Consider the following 12619-nt stretch of genomic DNA (forward strand, 5'->3'; position numbering starts at 1 on the left):
TAAATTGCAGACGTGAGACTCCAGATCTAGATTGGGAGCCTGGCATGTCAGCTATGGGGGCTTTAATTCTCCCCCAAAGGGAACATCCCCTCTATGCCTGCTCTTTAGCACTGGGGGGAAAGATCCCGTTTGCTCTAATGGGATTTCACACACACACACACACACACACACACACACACACACACACACACACACACCAATAGATGCTGCGCTCTGCCAAGGCTCTGGATCTTGCCCACCAGCCACGCCAGCAACTTATGTAACTCGGGGGGGGGGGGGGAATGCATTTAGTACCTGTGTCTGAACAGACGCTTCTTGGCTCAGATTACCAAGCTGTGCCGTGTACGTTTTCAGCTCCTCAACGGTTGGAGTTCTCACACTCGCTGTGGCACCCTTGGGTAGAATATTTATTTTGGTAGAGATCTAACATTTGGAAAAGCAAAACGTGTTTGGACGAATGCTCCAGATTAAACTCATGGTGATACAGAATGTTCTTATAACAGCAGCAACTAGCTAGCTATAACATAAACCAATAATAAGTTCACCATCTTGGAATGGACACAGAAGTGTCCATTCTTTGTAGGTGGCTTGAAATCTGCTCACAACAAGAGCCTAGCATCTGCTGCGCCCGCATTGATCTGTGCCAACGAACATGTCTACATGTGGCTGAAGCTCTCTCAACGTGTGTTCTAGTTTGTCCAAGGCGATAAACCCAACTTGGTAGGCACCTCTCAAGTATTTGGGAGTCTCAGCATTCCTGAAATCCCTAGACATAATAATGATGGTTTAACCTGAAGAATAGACCATTTAAGAGGGTCCCCTTCAAACGTTTGAAGGGCTGCCATGTAGGTGATGGAACAAATATCATTCTGTTGTTCCAGACAGTAGGGCCTGAACTAAGAAGTTCAAATGACAAGAACTGGGATTTCAACCAAAATTAAACAAGGATTCTCAGGTAACAAGCTGATCGCCAGCAGAATATAGACTACCTGGGGAGGTACAGGACTCTCCTTTGCTTGAGGCTTTTAAGCAGAGGGTGCTATAGCTATTGATCTCCTGCATTGGCAGACTAGATGATATTTTGAGGTGCCATTTTGATCTGTGTTCACCTCTCCTTCTCCAACATGGGGACAATATTACTGACCTATTTCAAATGCTTGCTATTAGAAAATCTGAAAGTCTTAGACACGCCACTGTTGATTGTGTACATACTTGTCTCTTTTGTCTCACTGTCACCTTTTGGTCACAGGGGTTTTGCAGATTTGTGAAATCAATCCCCCCCACACACAGATGACCGGGGCCCAGTGCAGACAAAGCATATCCTTATGGGTGGGAAGTTGGCAATATGACACAACTCTCTCTCTCTCAGGCTCCATCTGCACTAAACATTTAAAGCAGTATCATACTGTTATAAACAGCCAAGACTCCCCCCCCCCAAAGAATCCTGGGACATGTAGTTTGGTAAGGGTGCTAAGAATCGTTTGGAGACCCCATTTCCCTCCCAGAACTACATTTTCCAGAGTTCCCTGGGGTTGATTGTTAAACCACTCTGGGAGTGGCAGCTCTGTGAGGGGAACAGGGTTCTCCCAACGACTCTTAGAATCATAGAATCATAGAGTTGGAAGAGACCACAAGGGCCATCCAGTCCAACCCCCTGCCAAGCAGGAAACACCATCAAAGCATTCCTGACATATGCCTGTCAAGCCTCTGCTTAAAGACCTCCAAAGAAGGAGACTCCACCACACTGCTTGGCAGCAAATTCCACTGCCGAACAGCTCTTACTGTCAGGAAGTTCTTCCTAATGTTTAGGTGGAATCTTCTTTCTTGTAGTTTGAATCCATTGCTCCGTGTCCGCTTCTATGGAGCAGCAGAAAACAATCTTTCTCCCTCCTCCATATGACATCCTTTCATATATTTGAACATGGCTATCATATCCACCCCTTAACCTTCTCTTCTCCAGGCTAAACATACCCAGCTCCCTAAGCCGTTCCTCATAAGGCATCGTTTCCAGGCCTTTGACCATTTTGGTTGCCCTCTTCTGGACACGTTCCAGCTTGTCAGTATCCTTCTTGAACTGTGGTGCCCAGAACTGGACACAGTACTCCAGGTGAGGTCTGACCAGAGCAGAATACAGTGGTACTATTACTTCCCTAGATCTAGATGCTATACTCCTGTTGATGCGACCCAGAATTGCATTGGCTTTTTTAGCTGCTGCATCACACTGCTGACTCATGTCAAGTCTGTGGTCTACCAAAACTCCTAGATCCTTTTAGTTCTCTTAAAAGGCCAATGGCCTATGTAGACCAGCATCCTGTTCTCACATTGGCCAACCCAGTGCCTGGAGGAAGCCTGCAAGCAAGGCATGTGTGAAACAGCACTCTGCCCACCTGTGGCTTCCAGCTACAGGTATCCCCTCTGAGAGCAAAGGCAGATCATTTTCCTAAAGGTACTGCTGCAAAGAGTTGGCACTAAGAGTCAAAAGGTGTAGAATACTGAGCGGAAGGAATTTGCTAGCTGTTGAAGTGCCACAGCTCTTGTTTTTGCTGCAACAGACTAACACAGCTACGCCTCTGGAAACTGTTGTTATTATGGGATGAGCAAATTAGTATACTAACCTGAGATTCAGGGAACTGACAGTGAGGAGGGTTCACCTTGAAGAGCAGCTCCTCCTGCAAATGTTGCCACTTGTCACCTGCTTGGTCCTTTGGAATCAGAACAAGGGGCTCACTTCCCGAGCTGGGTGCCTTGTGACCAGATTGGCCCATCAGACTGCCATGATCAGGAGATAAAATAATCAAGAGAAAAACCAACGGCTGTCAGTATAATGCCCTAAACGGCCTCGGTCCAGTATAAAGTGGTACCTCTACTTACGGATTTAATGCGTTCCAAATGCACATTCGTAAGTTGAAAAAATTTGTAAGTAGAATCCCATAGGAATGCATTGGGAGAAAAAATTCGTAAGTCGAAGCAACCCTATCTAAAAATTCGTAAGTAGAAAAAATCCTATCTAAACCGCATCCAAGATCCAGAGCTCCATTCGTAAGTAGAAACATTCGTAAGTAGAGGTACCACTGTACCTGAAGGAGCGTCTCCACCCCCATCGTTCTGCCCGGACACTGAGGTCCAGTGCCGAGGGCCTTCTGGCAGTTCCCTCACTGCAAGAAGCCAAGTTACAGGGAACCAGGCAGAGGGCCTTCTTGGTAGTGGCACCCACCCTGTGGAACACCCTCCCACCAGGTGTCAAATAGAAAAACAACTACCACCTTTTAGGAGACGCTCCTTAAGGTTTGCACAAAAGCAGTTCCCTTGTAAACTTTGGGAGTGTGTTATTTATTTTTTGTACCTTGCTTGCAATTCCAGAGTTTTGCCATCCCCAGATTGCGGCTGCATCTTCTCCATGTACACTTCAATGAAGTCAACAATATTGTTTTGTTCCGATAGCTGCAGTAGCAGCTCCTGCAAGTGAGGAAGAGAAACAGAGGAAAACTCAAAATGTGAAAAATTGGGGTTTTCTGAAAGCGACGTCTTGCCCCTTTTCACTGTCTTGGTGGCAGGAGCAACATGGCTCAGATTGGGAGCCCTGAGGGTAGGGCCCTGGTTTCCTCCTTTTCTAGGATTTCTAGACAGAGAAGGAAGCTGAATACAGTTGCTGTTGTTAATCACGATGATAACAACAGCTTCATACTTTTGACCACCTTCACCAGCAGGCACCATGGCTGGTTATAGCAATCTAATGTTAAAAATGAAAGAACAGTTGAAAGAGGTTACAGTCACAGGAATAGGGCATGCCCTTAAAACACACATCTTAGGTGTTAAAAGGCCAAGGTAAAGAGGTCCATCTTTAGCATTTGCCAAAAGCTGCATAGTGAAGATGCCAGACATGTCTCTTGTAGTGAGGGCACTCCACAATTTTGGGGTGCCAAAGAGAATTCTCTCTTCTGAGCCACCCACTGAATTTCTGAGGGAGATAGAACTCCCAAGAGCATGGATAGGCAACCTAAGGCATGGGGGCTGGATCCGGCCCAATGGCCTTATAATTCCAGCCTGCGAACAGTCCGGGAATCAGCGTGTTTTTTTCATGAGTAGAATGTGTCCTTTTATTTAAAATGCATCTCTGGGTTATTTGTGGGGCCTGCCTTGTGTTTTTACATGAACAGAATGTATGCTTTTATTTAAAATGCATCTACGAGTTATTTGTGGGGCACAGTAAAGGTAAAGGGACCCCTGACCATTAGGTCCAGTCGTGACCGACTCTGGGGTTGCGCGCTCATCTCGCATTATTGGCCGAGGGAGCTGGCGTACAGCTTCCAGGTCATGTGGCCAGCATGACAAAGCCGCTTCTGGCAAACCAGAGCAGCACATGGAAACGCTGTTTACCTTCCCGCTATAGCGGTTCCTATTTATCTACTTGCATTTTGATGTGCTTTCGAACTGCTAGGTTGGCAGGAGCTGGGACCAAGCAACGGGAGCTCACCCCGTCACAGGGATTCGAACCGCCAACCTTCTGATCAGCAAGCCCTAGGCTCAGTGGTTTAGCCCACAGCGCCACCTGGGTCCATAGGAATTCGTTATTCCCCACCCCAAATATAGTCCACCCCCCACAAGGTCTGAGGGACAGTGGACTGGCCCCCTGCTGAAAAAGTCTGCCGACCCCTGCCCAAGAGGGTCCCCTCTTTGCCGAACTTAACAGTGTATTTCAGCCTCCGTGAAATAGGAATGTTTTAAAATTCCTCCTGAAAGTCAGTAATGAGGTTGGCAGGTGCCCCTCGTCAGGAAGAGAATCTCATAAATGGGGAGCAGCCGTCGGAAAGGCTCTGTCCTGTTTCAACACCAACTGGTGCAACCACCAACAAGGCCTCATCTGCTGAGCATCGGACCAGAGATGGTTGATACTGGGAGAAGGTGCTCGTTTAGGCACTTACGTGTGAGATGTATATGCAGTATTAGAGGGGGGGAATTAAATAAGGCAGAACAATAGACAGCAATAGACATCTTGCCATGTTGTGTGTATGGGGGGGAATTGAGCCGATTTACCTGCTGCTGCTCTAAACCATTCTGCCTACTGAAGAGAGGCTGGTCCGGGGTAAGAAGTGGGAATGTATCCGAGAGGTCAAAATAAAAAGGCTGAGGGAGCTCCTCGGAGGTATTTTCCTCAGGGCTGATCTGTAGAGAGAGGCACACAGGCCAAAGGAAATTTTTTAGCATAGGATTGCAGTGATAGAAAGGTGAAGGAAGGTGGGAGCACCTTAACATAGTTTTTAAATGCTAAGTTTTGAACTCGGACACAGATTACCTGAGCACAAATAATTAATTGGCTTGGACAATTTATATACCACTTACAGATGTTTTGGGTGGGGGATCTCTTAGTGGTTTACAACCTCAAGGTCATAAATAAATATCCAAATACAAAAAAAAACACCAACCTAGAAAAACTCCATGTTATAAAATATCACACAACTAACAAGGAGACTGCATTGTTTGGATACCTGACTGGTTAGGCTTCCAGACTGTGGGAGCCTCTACAAGCATTCTAACCAATATTATTATTTATTGGATTTGTTGAATTATCTTGCCCATAGCAACCCAAAGCGACTTAAAACCAACCAAATAGGTACAGGGGGCTTCTCCCCAAATCTGAGAAAGGCCGCATGCAACACGACCAGTGTAGGACAGGATTCCTCACCCCGCCCTCTTCACACAAGATTTAGAATTGTGTTAACAAACTGCACAAATAGAGAGGTCTCCTGCAGATGCTTGAAGGGTTTGAGACTTCTCCCTGCAACAAGACGTGGCAATGCAGGCTGTTCCTGTTCCGTGTGCCAGCTAGCCAGTCAACCATGCCCCTTTGCAGAATACTCCATTCCAAAAGGTATACAGTGGTACCTTGGGTTACAGACGCTTCAGGTTACAGACTCCGCTAACCCAGAAATAGTACCTCGGGTTAAGATCTTTGCTTCAGGAGGAGAACAGAAATCGCGCGATGGGGGCAGCGGGAGGCTCCATTAGCTAATGTGGTACCTTAGGTTAAGAACAGTTTCAGGTTAAGGATGGACCTCCAGAACGAATTAAGTTCTTAACCCGAGGTACCACTGTATAGTAAGACTGATATGAAAGCTTTGCAAACTGCAGCAGGCGCATGCCCCGGTGTCGCCACGCGAACACATGCGCACAACAGCGACTCTCACGGTGGCCTTGTTTTTCACGGTTTTGTTTTACCTGCTCTTCTGCGCTCTTCCCTTGGAGCGTGCCCTGCACTCTTTCCAAGTTGCATTTCACATCTCTCAGCTTCGAAGACAGGCTCTCTGCCTCCTGCTGGAGGCCAGGGCCCTCGCCGGTGTGCCTGTCTTTGCAGTCCTCCAATAGGTGCGCCACTTTCTGTTCAATCTCTGATAAGATAGCCTGGAATGTCAAGCAGTTAATCATTCTTTTTTATCTATTAATCACTGCAAAGTTTACTTACTGAAAACACCCTAAGCTCATATTCTGTATTAGGGCAAAGGCTGGTTACAGGAATGTTTGGGGGGGTGAATCCAGAAGTGACTCATTTTTCTTCTCCCTTGGGACAAAATCATTTATGTATTTGTGGTGGGTGTTAGAGGAGGAAGAGACAAACAGATACTTGCAAACTGTTCTGCAGCAGCTTCAATACCCCTGCGGTCTTGTGGAAGACTAACCCTGTTAGACCATTGCAGCAAACAAACATCAGCAGAGGCCGGGAGCACCACAAAAGTTAATGCCTTAGTAACTCTTGTGTGCGTTTTCAAAGGTGCTCCAGGTCTTTGTTTGCTTTTCCTGTAATCTCTGGCGCAACCAGATACCTTTTTGCCCTAAGCAAGCCCAAACCTAATTAAGTCGGCATTCAGCCTTCCCATCCCATCTGATTATTCCGAACTGCAGGCTAGGATTTTGCATCTCATTTATCTTTTTCTTTCTCCCTGCCCCCCCCCCACCCCCCACACTTTATGTTATTAGCTTAACATACAGACAACTCATGAGTCCTCCTGATTAAATCTGAAAGCTTGCTTACTTGTTTCACCCTACTGTTTATTTTGGAGGGTTTTTTTTCCTATTCCTCTTTCCCTTAATGGTCCAATGCAGCCACTAACATTTCTGTCGGTGTGCATTACACTTTACAGAATAACACTTAACAACATGACTAAGGGATGTGTAATCCTCACAATAAACTCGTGTAACAGTGTTTTAACAATTTGCTCACTTTTAAGCTTGCATATGCTTCTAGTGATGTTCACTCTCTTTTGCTTAAATGTTTGTTGCACATTGCCCTGAGCTACTTTGGAAAAAGGCTGATTCTTAAATAGCCTATAGGGACGCAGATGGCGCTGTGGTCTAAACCACAGAGCCTAGAGCTTGCTGATCAGAAGGTCGGCGGTTCAAATCCCCGCAACGGGGTGAGCTCCCGTTGCTTGGTCCCAGCTCCTGCCCACCTAGCAGTTTGAAAGCACATCAAAGTGCAAGTTGATAAATAGGTACCGCTACAGCGGGAAGGTAAACGGTGTTTCCGTGCGCTGCTCTGGTTTGCCAGAAGCGGCTTTGTCATGCTGGCCACATGACCTGGAAGCTGTATGCCTGCTCCCTCTGCCAAGAAAAACTGCATGCTGCTACTGGTATGAATGTCTGTGCAAATTATTCTGTTCTAAGCATTGTGGGGAGGGGGAGGGCGCATATTGAGATATGCAGGGTATTATTACTATTATTATTAAAAATTTCTATACCGCCCTTTATCCAAGGCTCACAGGGAAGTTTACATAATATAAAAAGGGTGTGATAGTCCTGCTGCACATCACTAGAAACCCTGCTGGCTTTGGGAGATTTCATCTGTCCATGCAGTTTAAAGCAATAAGGACTAGAAACTTGGCAGTGGTTTAAAACAAAAGTTGGGATTCTCGGGATGTGAATGCTCTGCCTTCATGGCCCTTCCCAGCAGGTGTTGCAAGCCAGCACTGGAGGTGGGGGACGGGGGACGCAGCAACTAACCGGCCGACAGCACTCTGCAAATGCTGGCCATTCCACAGCACTGTGTCTGCACGATGCTGACCTTTATCTCCAAACAAAACACCAAACAAGCCATTGATAAGAGCTTAGTGCCCCCTTCCCCTTAGCTGCTGCAAAATGGCATTTCATCCACCACCAGTCCTTACGCTTGCCAGCGAACATGAACATACAAGGGAGTGGGAGGCCTTTGCAGGGAAAAAAGCACTGGGGAGTAATTACGCCACCCTCCAGTCTCCCTTCGCTGCAGGAAGCTGTTTCCCTTCAAATCTGGGCTGCTTTCCAATCTCAGAGCCCGGCTGGAGGGAAACCTGGCGGGAGAGGGGGTGCTTGTCAGAGGAAATGCACATATATGTGTCTCTCCTGGTGTGTCTCTCCTGCTCTGGCCCTGGCCCTGCATTCACTTGTGGTTGGGTAACATAGCCTGTATTTGCAGGTAACTCCGAGGGCCTGCCTAGGTTTGGCAGACAAGAAGCCAGTTGAGAACATGGGGGGAAGCACCCTTCTCTGTGTGCCCCTATACAGAATCCAGCCAGTCCCTGTTTACTGCAGCAGCGTCACAAAAAAGAGAGTCAGAAGCAGGAATGACAAGGCTGCAGGCATTATGTAGGCGCATCGGAATGAGAGGCAAAGGTGATTGGCTTACTAAACTGCAACAGCGACCTTTGGCCCGCTCAGCTCAGCTTACCTGGCATGCAACTAGACGCTGCTCCACTGTCTGTTGCATTTGGCGGGTCTGGCCTCCTGATCCCAGGGACTCTTTCGTTTGGTCTAGCCACCGTTCCAGCTCGGCAATTTGTGCCTGCCACACATGGAGGAGCCGGGCAAGCTCTGAGTCAGGCCTACCGGCACCCACAGGCTCCTCTGAATCTCCCAATAAGCACTCGGCAGTGTTTGTGACTCGACTGGAGGAGGCTTTGCCCTGTGGGAAAGAAGAGCCAAAGGCTGGAAGATCTGCGAGCTTGAAAATAGCTAACGCGCTCTCGGAAAGCAGCAAGAGCCGGGGGCGGATTAGGGGAGAAAAGAAAGGAAAAGTAAGCCCAAGTGCCAGCCGAGAGTAGTCCCGTGATCTGGTGCAACAGGTTTCTTAGCAGCCGATTTGCATTTGCACAGGTAGACCTCAGCTCGCACAGGAAGTCTGCTGACTCACAGTTCATTAGGTGGCTATCCCAGCGGGACACACACACCAGGAGTGTTTTTCTGGTGTGTGCAGTTAAGACTCTACGCGCTGCACTTCAAAGCTGGTTTGCATGCCAGCGTATGATTTCTTTGTGCTGCTTTTGAGGTTAAGTATGAATAAGGACTGGGGCTAAAAAATTTTTTAAAAACCAATTAAAATAAGGAAGGAAGGAAGGAAGGAAAGGAAAGGAAAGGAAAGGAAAGGAAAGGAAAGGAAAGGAAAGGAAAGGAAAGGAAAGGAAAGGAAGGGAAGGGAAGGGAAGGGAAGGGAAGGGAAGGGAAGGGAAGGGAAGGGAAGGGAAGGGAAGGGAAGGGAAGGGAAGGGAAGGGAAGGGAAGGGAAGGGAAGGGAAGGGAAGGGAAGGGAAGGAAGGAAGGAAGGAAGGAAGGAAGGAAGGAAGGAAGGAAGGAAGGAAGGAAGGAAAGGAAAGGAAAGGAAAGGAAAGGAAAGGAAAGGAGGAAGGAATTTTCAGCTCTGCAACTATAGAGATAGGACTGATTTATTCCAGGTGGTGTCAAACTTCAACTAAAATGCAAACAAAAGCCAATTTCTCCTCCATCCCTAACCTGAGGGCAATATCCTTCTTCACTGCTGTTTCCCAGCAACAAGTACTTACAGTGCAACCTTATATATACTGTATTCATGTCTCAGTGAGTTCAGTTTGGAGCTTACTACCAGGTAAGAGGGTACAGGATTGGAGCATCAGAGCTCTGTTGACTCCAATGCATAGAACTGCCATGAATTTATCTGATCCTCTTTTTAAACCACCTGAGCTAGAGGCAATCGCCACATCTAAACTGTGGAACTCCCTTCCCACAGAGGTGTGTGTTGACACCTTCACTGGACAACTTTTAACAAATGAGCTTTGCCCTGGCTTTTGACACTTGAGAGATATATTGTTAGGGCCCACCATACTTGTCTAATTTTAAGTGGCTCAAAACTGCTTTTACTGTTGTGTAATAGTGTGGACAGTGTTCTCGAAGCCACCAACGTGAGTTTGACCAAACTGCGGGAGGCAGTGCAAGACAGGAGTGCCTGGCGTGCTATGGTCCATGGGGTCACGAAGAGTTGGACACGACTAAACGACTAAACAACTACAATAGTGTGCTTTAATATTAACAATTTGTTTTAATCATTCTACCCTGCCCTGGGAACTTAGGTGAAGAGCAGGCAATAAATTATAATAGTAATAGTAATAATAAATAATAATAATAATAATATCCTGCGAACAGCAAATTTCATAAGGAAACTACGTGGTGTGTGAAGAACAAATTCCTTTTTGTCTGTCCTAAATCTCTCACCATTAAGGCTTGAAAGACAGAGAAAAAAGTTGTCCCTATTTACTTTCTCCAGTGTATAAACCTGCATCATGTTTCCCCTCGCTTGTCTTTCTCCTAAACTGAAAATATAGATTAACCTTTGATGGGTTGTTATGTAGAGAATCTACATTTAGGCATGATGGATTATTGTATAGGCTTTTTCTCTAATCCAGCCTTCCCTAACCTGATGGCCTCCGGATATTTTGGATCGCAACTCCCATCAGCCACAGCCAGCATGGCCAATGGTCAGGGATGATGAGAGTCTCAGTCCAAAGCAGCTGGAGGGCAAGTGATCAGGGACATTGGCTTCAATCCTATGACTGTACATACACTGCGCAATGCAGCCAATCTGCCTTCAGGTTCCTTCATTTCATTTCAATTTGCTTGTATAACAGGTAATCTGATCGTGATATTTTCGACAGCAATTTTCTGGTAACCATCTGATAGGTTTAATGGACCAAAAGTTAGCACACCTACCCTGCTATGACTTCCAAGAACCTCGCCACTTCCTGCTCTTTGCAGAGACAAAGAAATCAACTGCTGGTCAGGCTCCTCAGCATCCACAGCCTACAAAGAAAAGCAGGGATGAAGAAATGTTTTTTCTTTGATGGTGTCTCGGGGTATCTTTTTTTTTTAAGCCTGAGAGCCACATTCCCTTGTAGGCAACTTTCTGGGGGTGCCATGTGCCAATGGTGAGCGGAGCAAGAGGCAGAACTGGGGAGACTCTTAACTTTGCACAAGGAGCTACATTCCAGTCATGCAAAGTTTCATCACACTTCCCAACGAGGCAGAAGCCTTCTAGGAAGGCACGGCTCGTTTCCCGTTTCATCCCAAACCTGTAAACTATTATTTGCAGTGTTAGAATAGGCCACGATATTTAGCTATGGTCTGATGTTCACTAGGTGTTCGGGCTTGTTGCAAATGCGATAACCACAGTTTCCCAGTTTGTGTGATACAAGAAACTATGGTTAGTGGGAAACCTTTTGGTTAGTTCCCTTGCTTGCAAAAAGAAACAGAGGGGCTATGCACATAGCCAAAAGGCTCATCCATAAGTTGGCTTACAAAGCCAGGATATGATCTTCCATAAACAGTCTTCTTGGATCAACATTGTTCTCACTTTGAATGGGCAAAGACTTACACATCCTTTCACCAAATTGCGCCCCTGCCAAATTGACAAAAGAACCAACTTTTATAAAATCACTTTACGTCCTTTCAGAGAAACACACCCCTCCCCACAAACTTGCCAAAAGAGACGGCACTCTCCATTGCTCACGGAAGCTTTCACAAAAGCTCCCATTTTTAAGCTCTGAGCTATATGTGATGCATTTGTAAAAACGATGGAAACAAAATCTCCTTAAATATATTTAGGACAATTCAGCAGCTCCTGTGATTACTAAAATGGGTGTCCTAGTACATGGTAAAGACTTTGCCAACCAAACCCTGTGAAGCAATTAGTCACTCTTTGAGGAATTAATCCAACAAATTCTGCATCATACTCACTTCATTGTGGTATGAATTGTCCTCAGCTTCTTCGACCAAGGAAGGCAGAAGAGACAGTGACCCTCGCTTTTTCGGCTAAAACGTACACACACAGATACAGCCCAGTTATTTGTAGTTGCGAAAAGGACTTTTCATTCAGTCCTCCTCAAAGTTCAATGTCCAGCCAGTTTCTCATGAGTGTAAAGCTCCAATTAATCCAGGCAAATTAATAGGGCCTGAGCCAACCAAAAATTAAAGCGCTTTTAAATCCCATAGATTTCAACAGGGTTTTAAATTGCATCTACCTTTCAAAGTCAACAGACCTTAAATAAAATACGCTGGATCCATGCCCAGTGCAAAAGAGCACAGTCTCAACAATTCTGATTAACGCCAAACCATTTAGCAATGTGGTTTGTTTGCACAAGCCTCCCCCAACCTGGAGCCCGACAAATGTTTTGGACTACAACTCCCAAGAGGCTCCACCAGTGTTGGCATTCCACCATCTCCTTAAGAAAACACCTGCTTAGGCAGGCATTTCCTTGAAGTGAACTTCTGGTTTTATTGTTTTGTGCCCTTTTAAAACTGCTTTCATGGTCATGCTTTTTCACAGTTGTACATTTTGTAAATTTAGC

At 46.2% G+C, this 12619-nt stretch overlaps 1 protein-coding gene across 11 annotated transcripts in view; it reads right to left on the reverse strand.

Moving 5' to 3' along the window:
• SYNE2 (spectrin repeat containing nuclear envelope protein 2) overlaps positions 1 to 12619 on the reverse strand; it is a 233603-nt gene that overhangs the window by 83924 nt on the left and 137060 nt on the right. For 10 of the 11 annotated variants that reach the window (XM_088673903.1, XM_088673923.1, XM_088673899.1 and 7 more), the window contains 8 exons: positions 12009 to 12083; positions 10986 to 11075; positions 8699 to 8932; positions 6217 to 6399; positions 5035 to 5163; positions 3344 to 3456; positions 2616 to 2769; positions 295 to 423 (listed from right to left, as the gene is read on the reverse strand). In XM_088673903.1, coding sequence (XP_088530029.1) covers positions 295 to 423; positions 2616 to 2769; positions 3344 to 3456; positions 5035 to 5163; positions 6217 to 6399; positions 8699 to 8932; positions 10986 to 11075; positions 12009 to 12083 — 1107 coding nt within the window. The remainder of the gene's footprint in view (positions 1 to 294; positions 424 to 2615; positions 2770 to 3343; positions 3457 to 5034; positions 5164 to 6216; positions 6400 to 8698; positions 8933 to 10985; positions 11076 to 12008; positions 12084 to 12619) is intronic. The other variant, XM_088673909.1, reaches the window with a different exon arrangement.

This window comes from Zootoca vivipara, chromosome 1 (genome assembly GCF_965207765.1).
Source record: "Zootoca vivipara chromosome 1, rZooViv2.hap1.1, whole genome shotgun sequence".
Taxonomy (NCBI): Eukaryota; Metazoa; Chordata; class Lepidosauria; order Squamata; family Lacertidae; genus Zootoca; species Zootoca vivipara.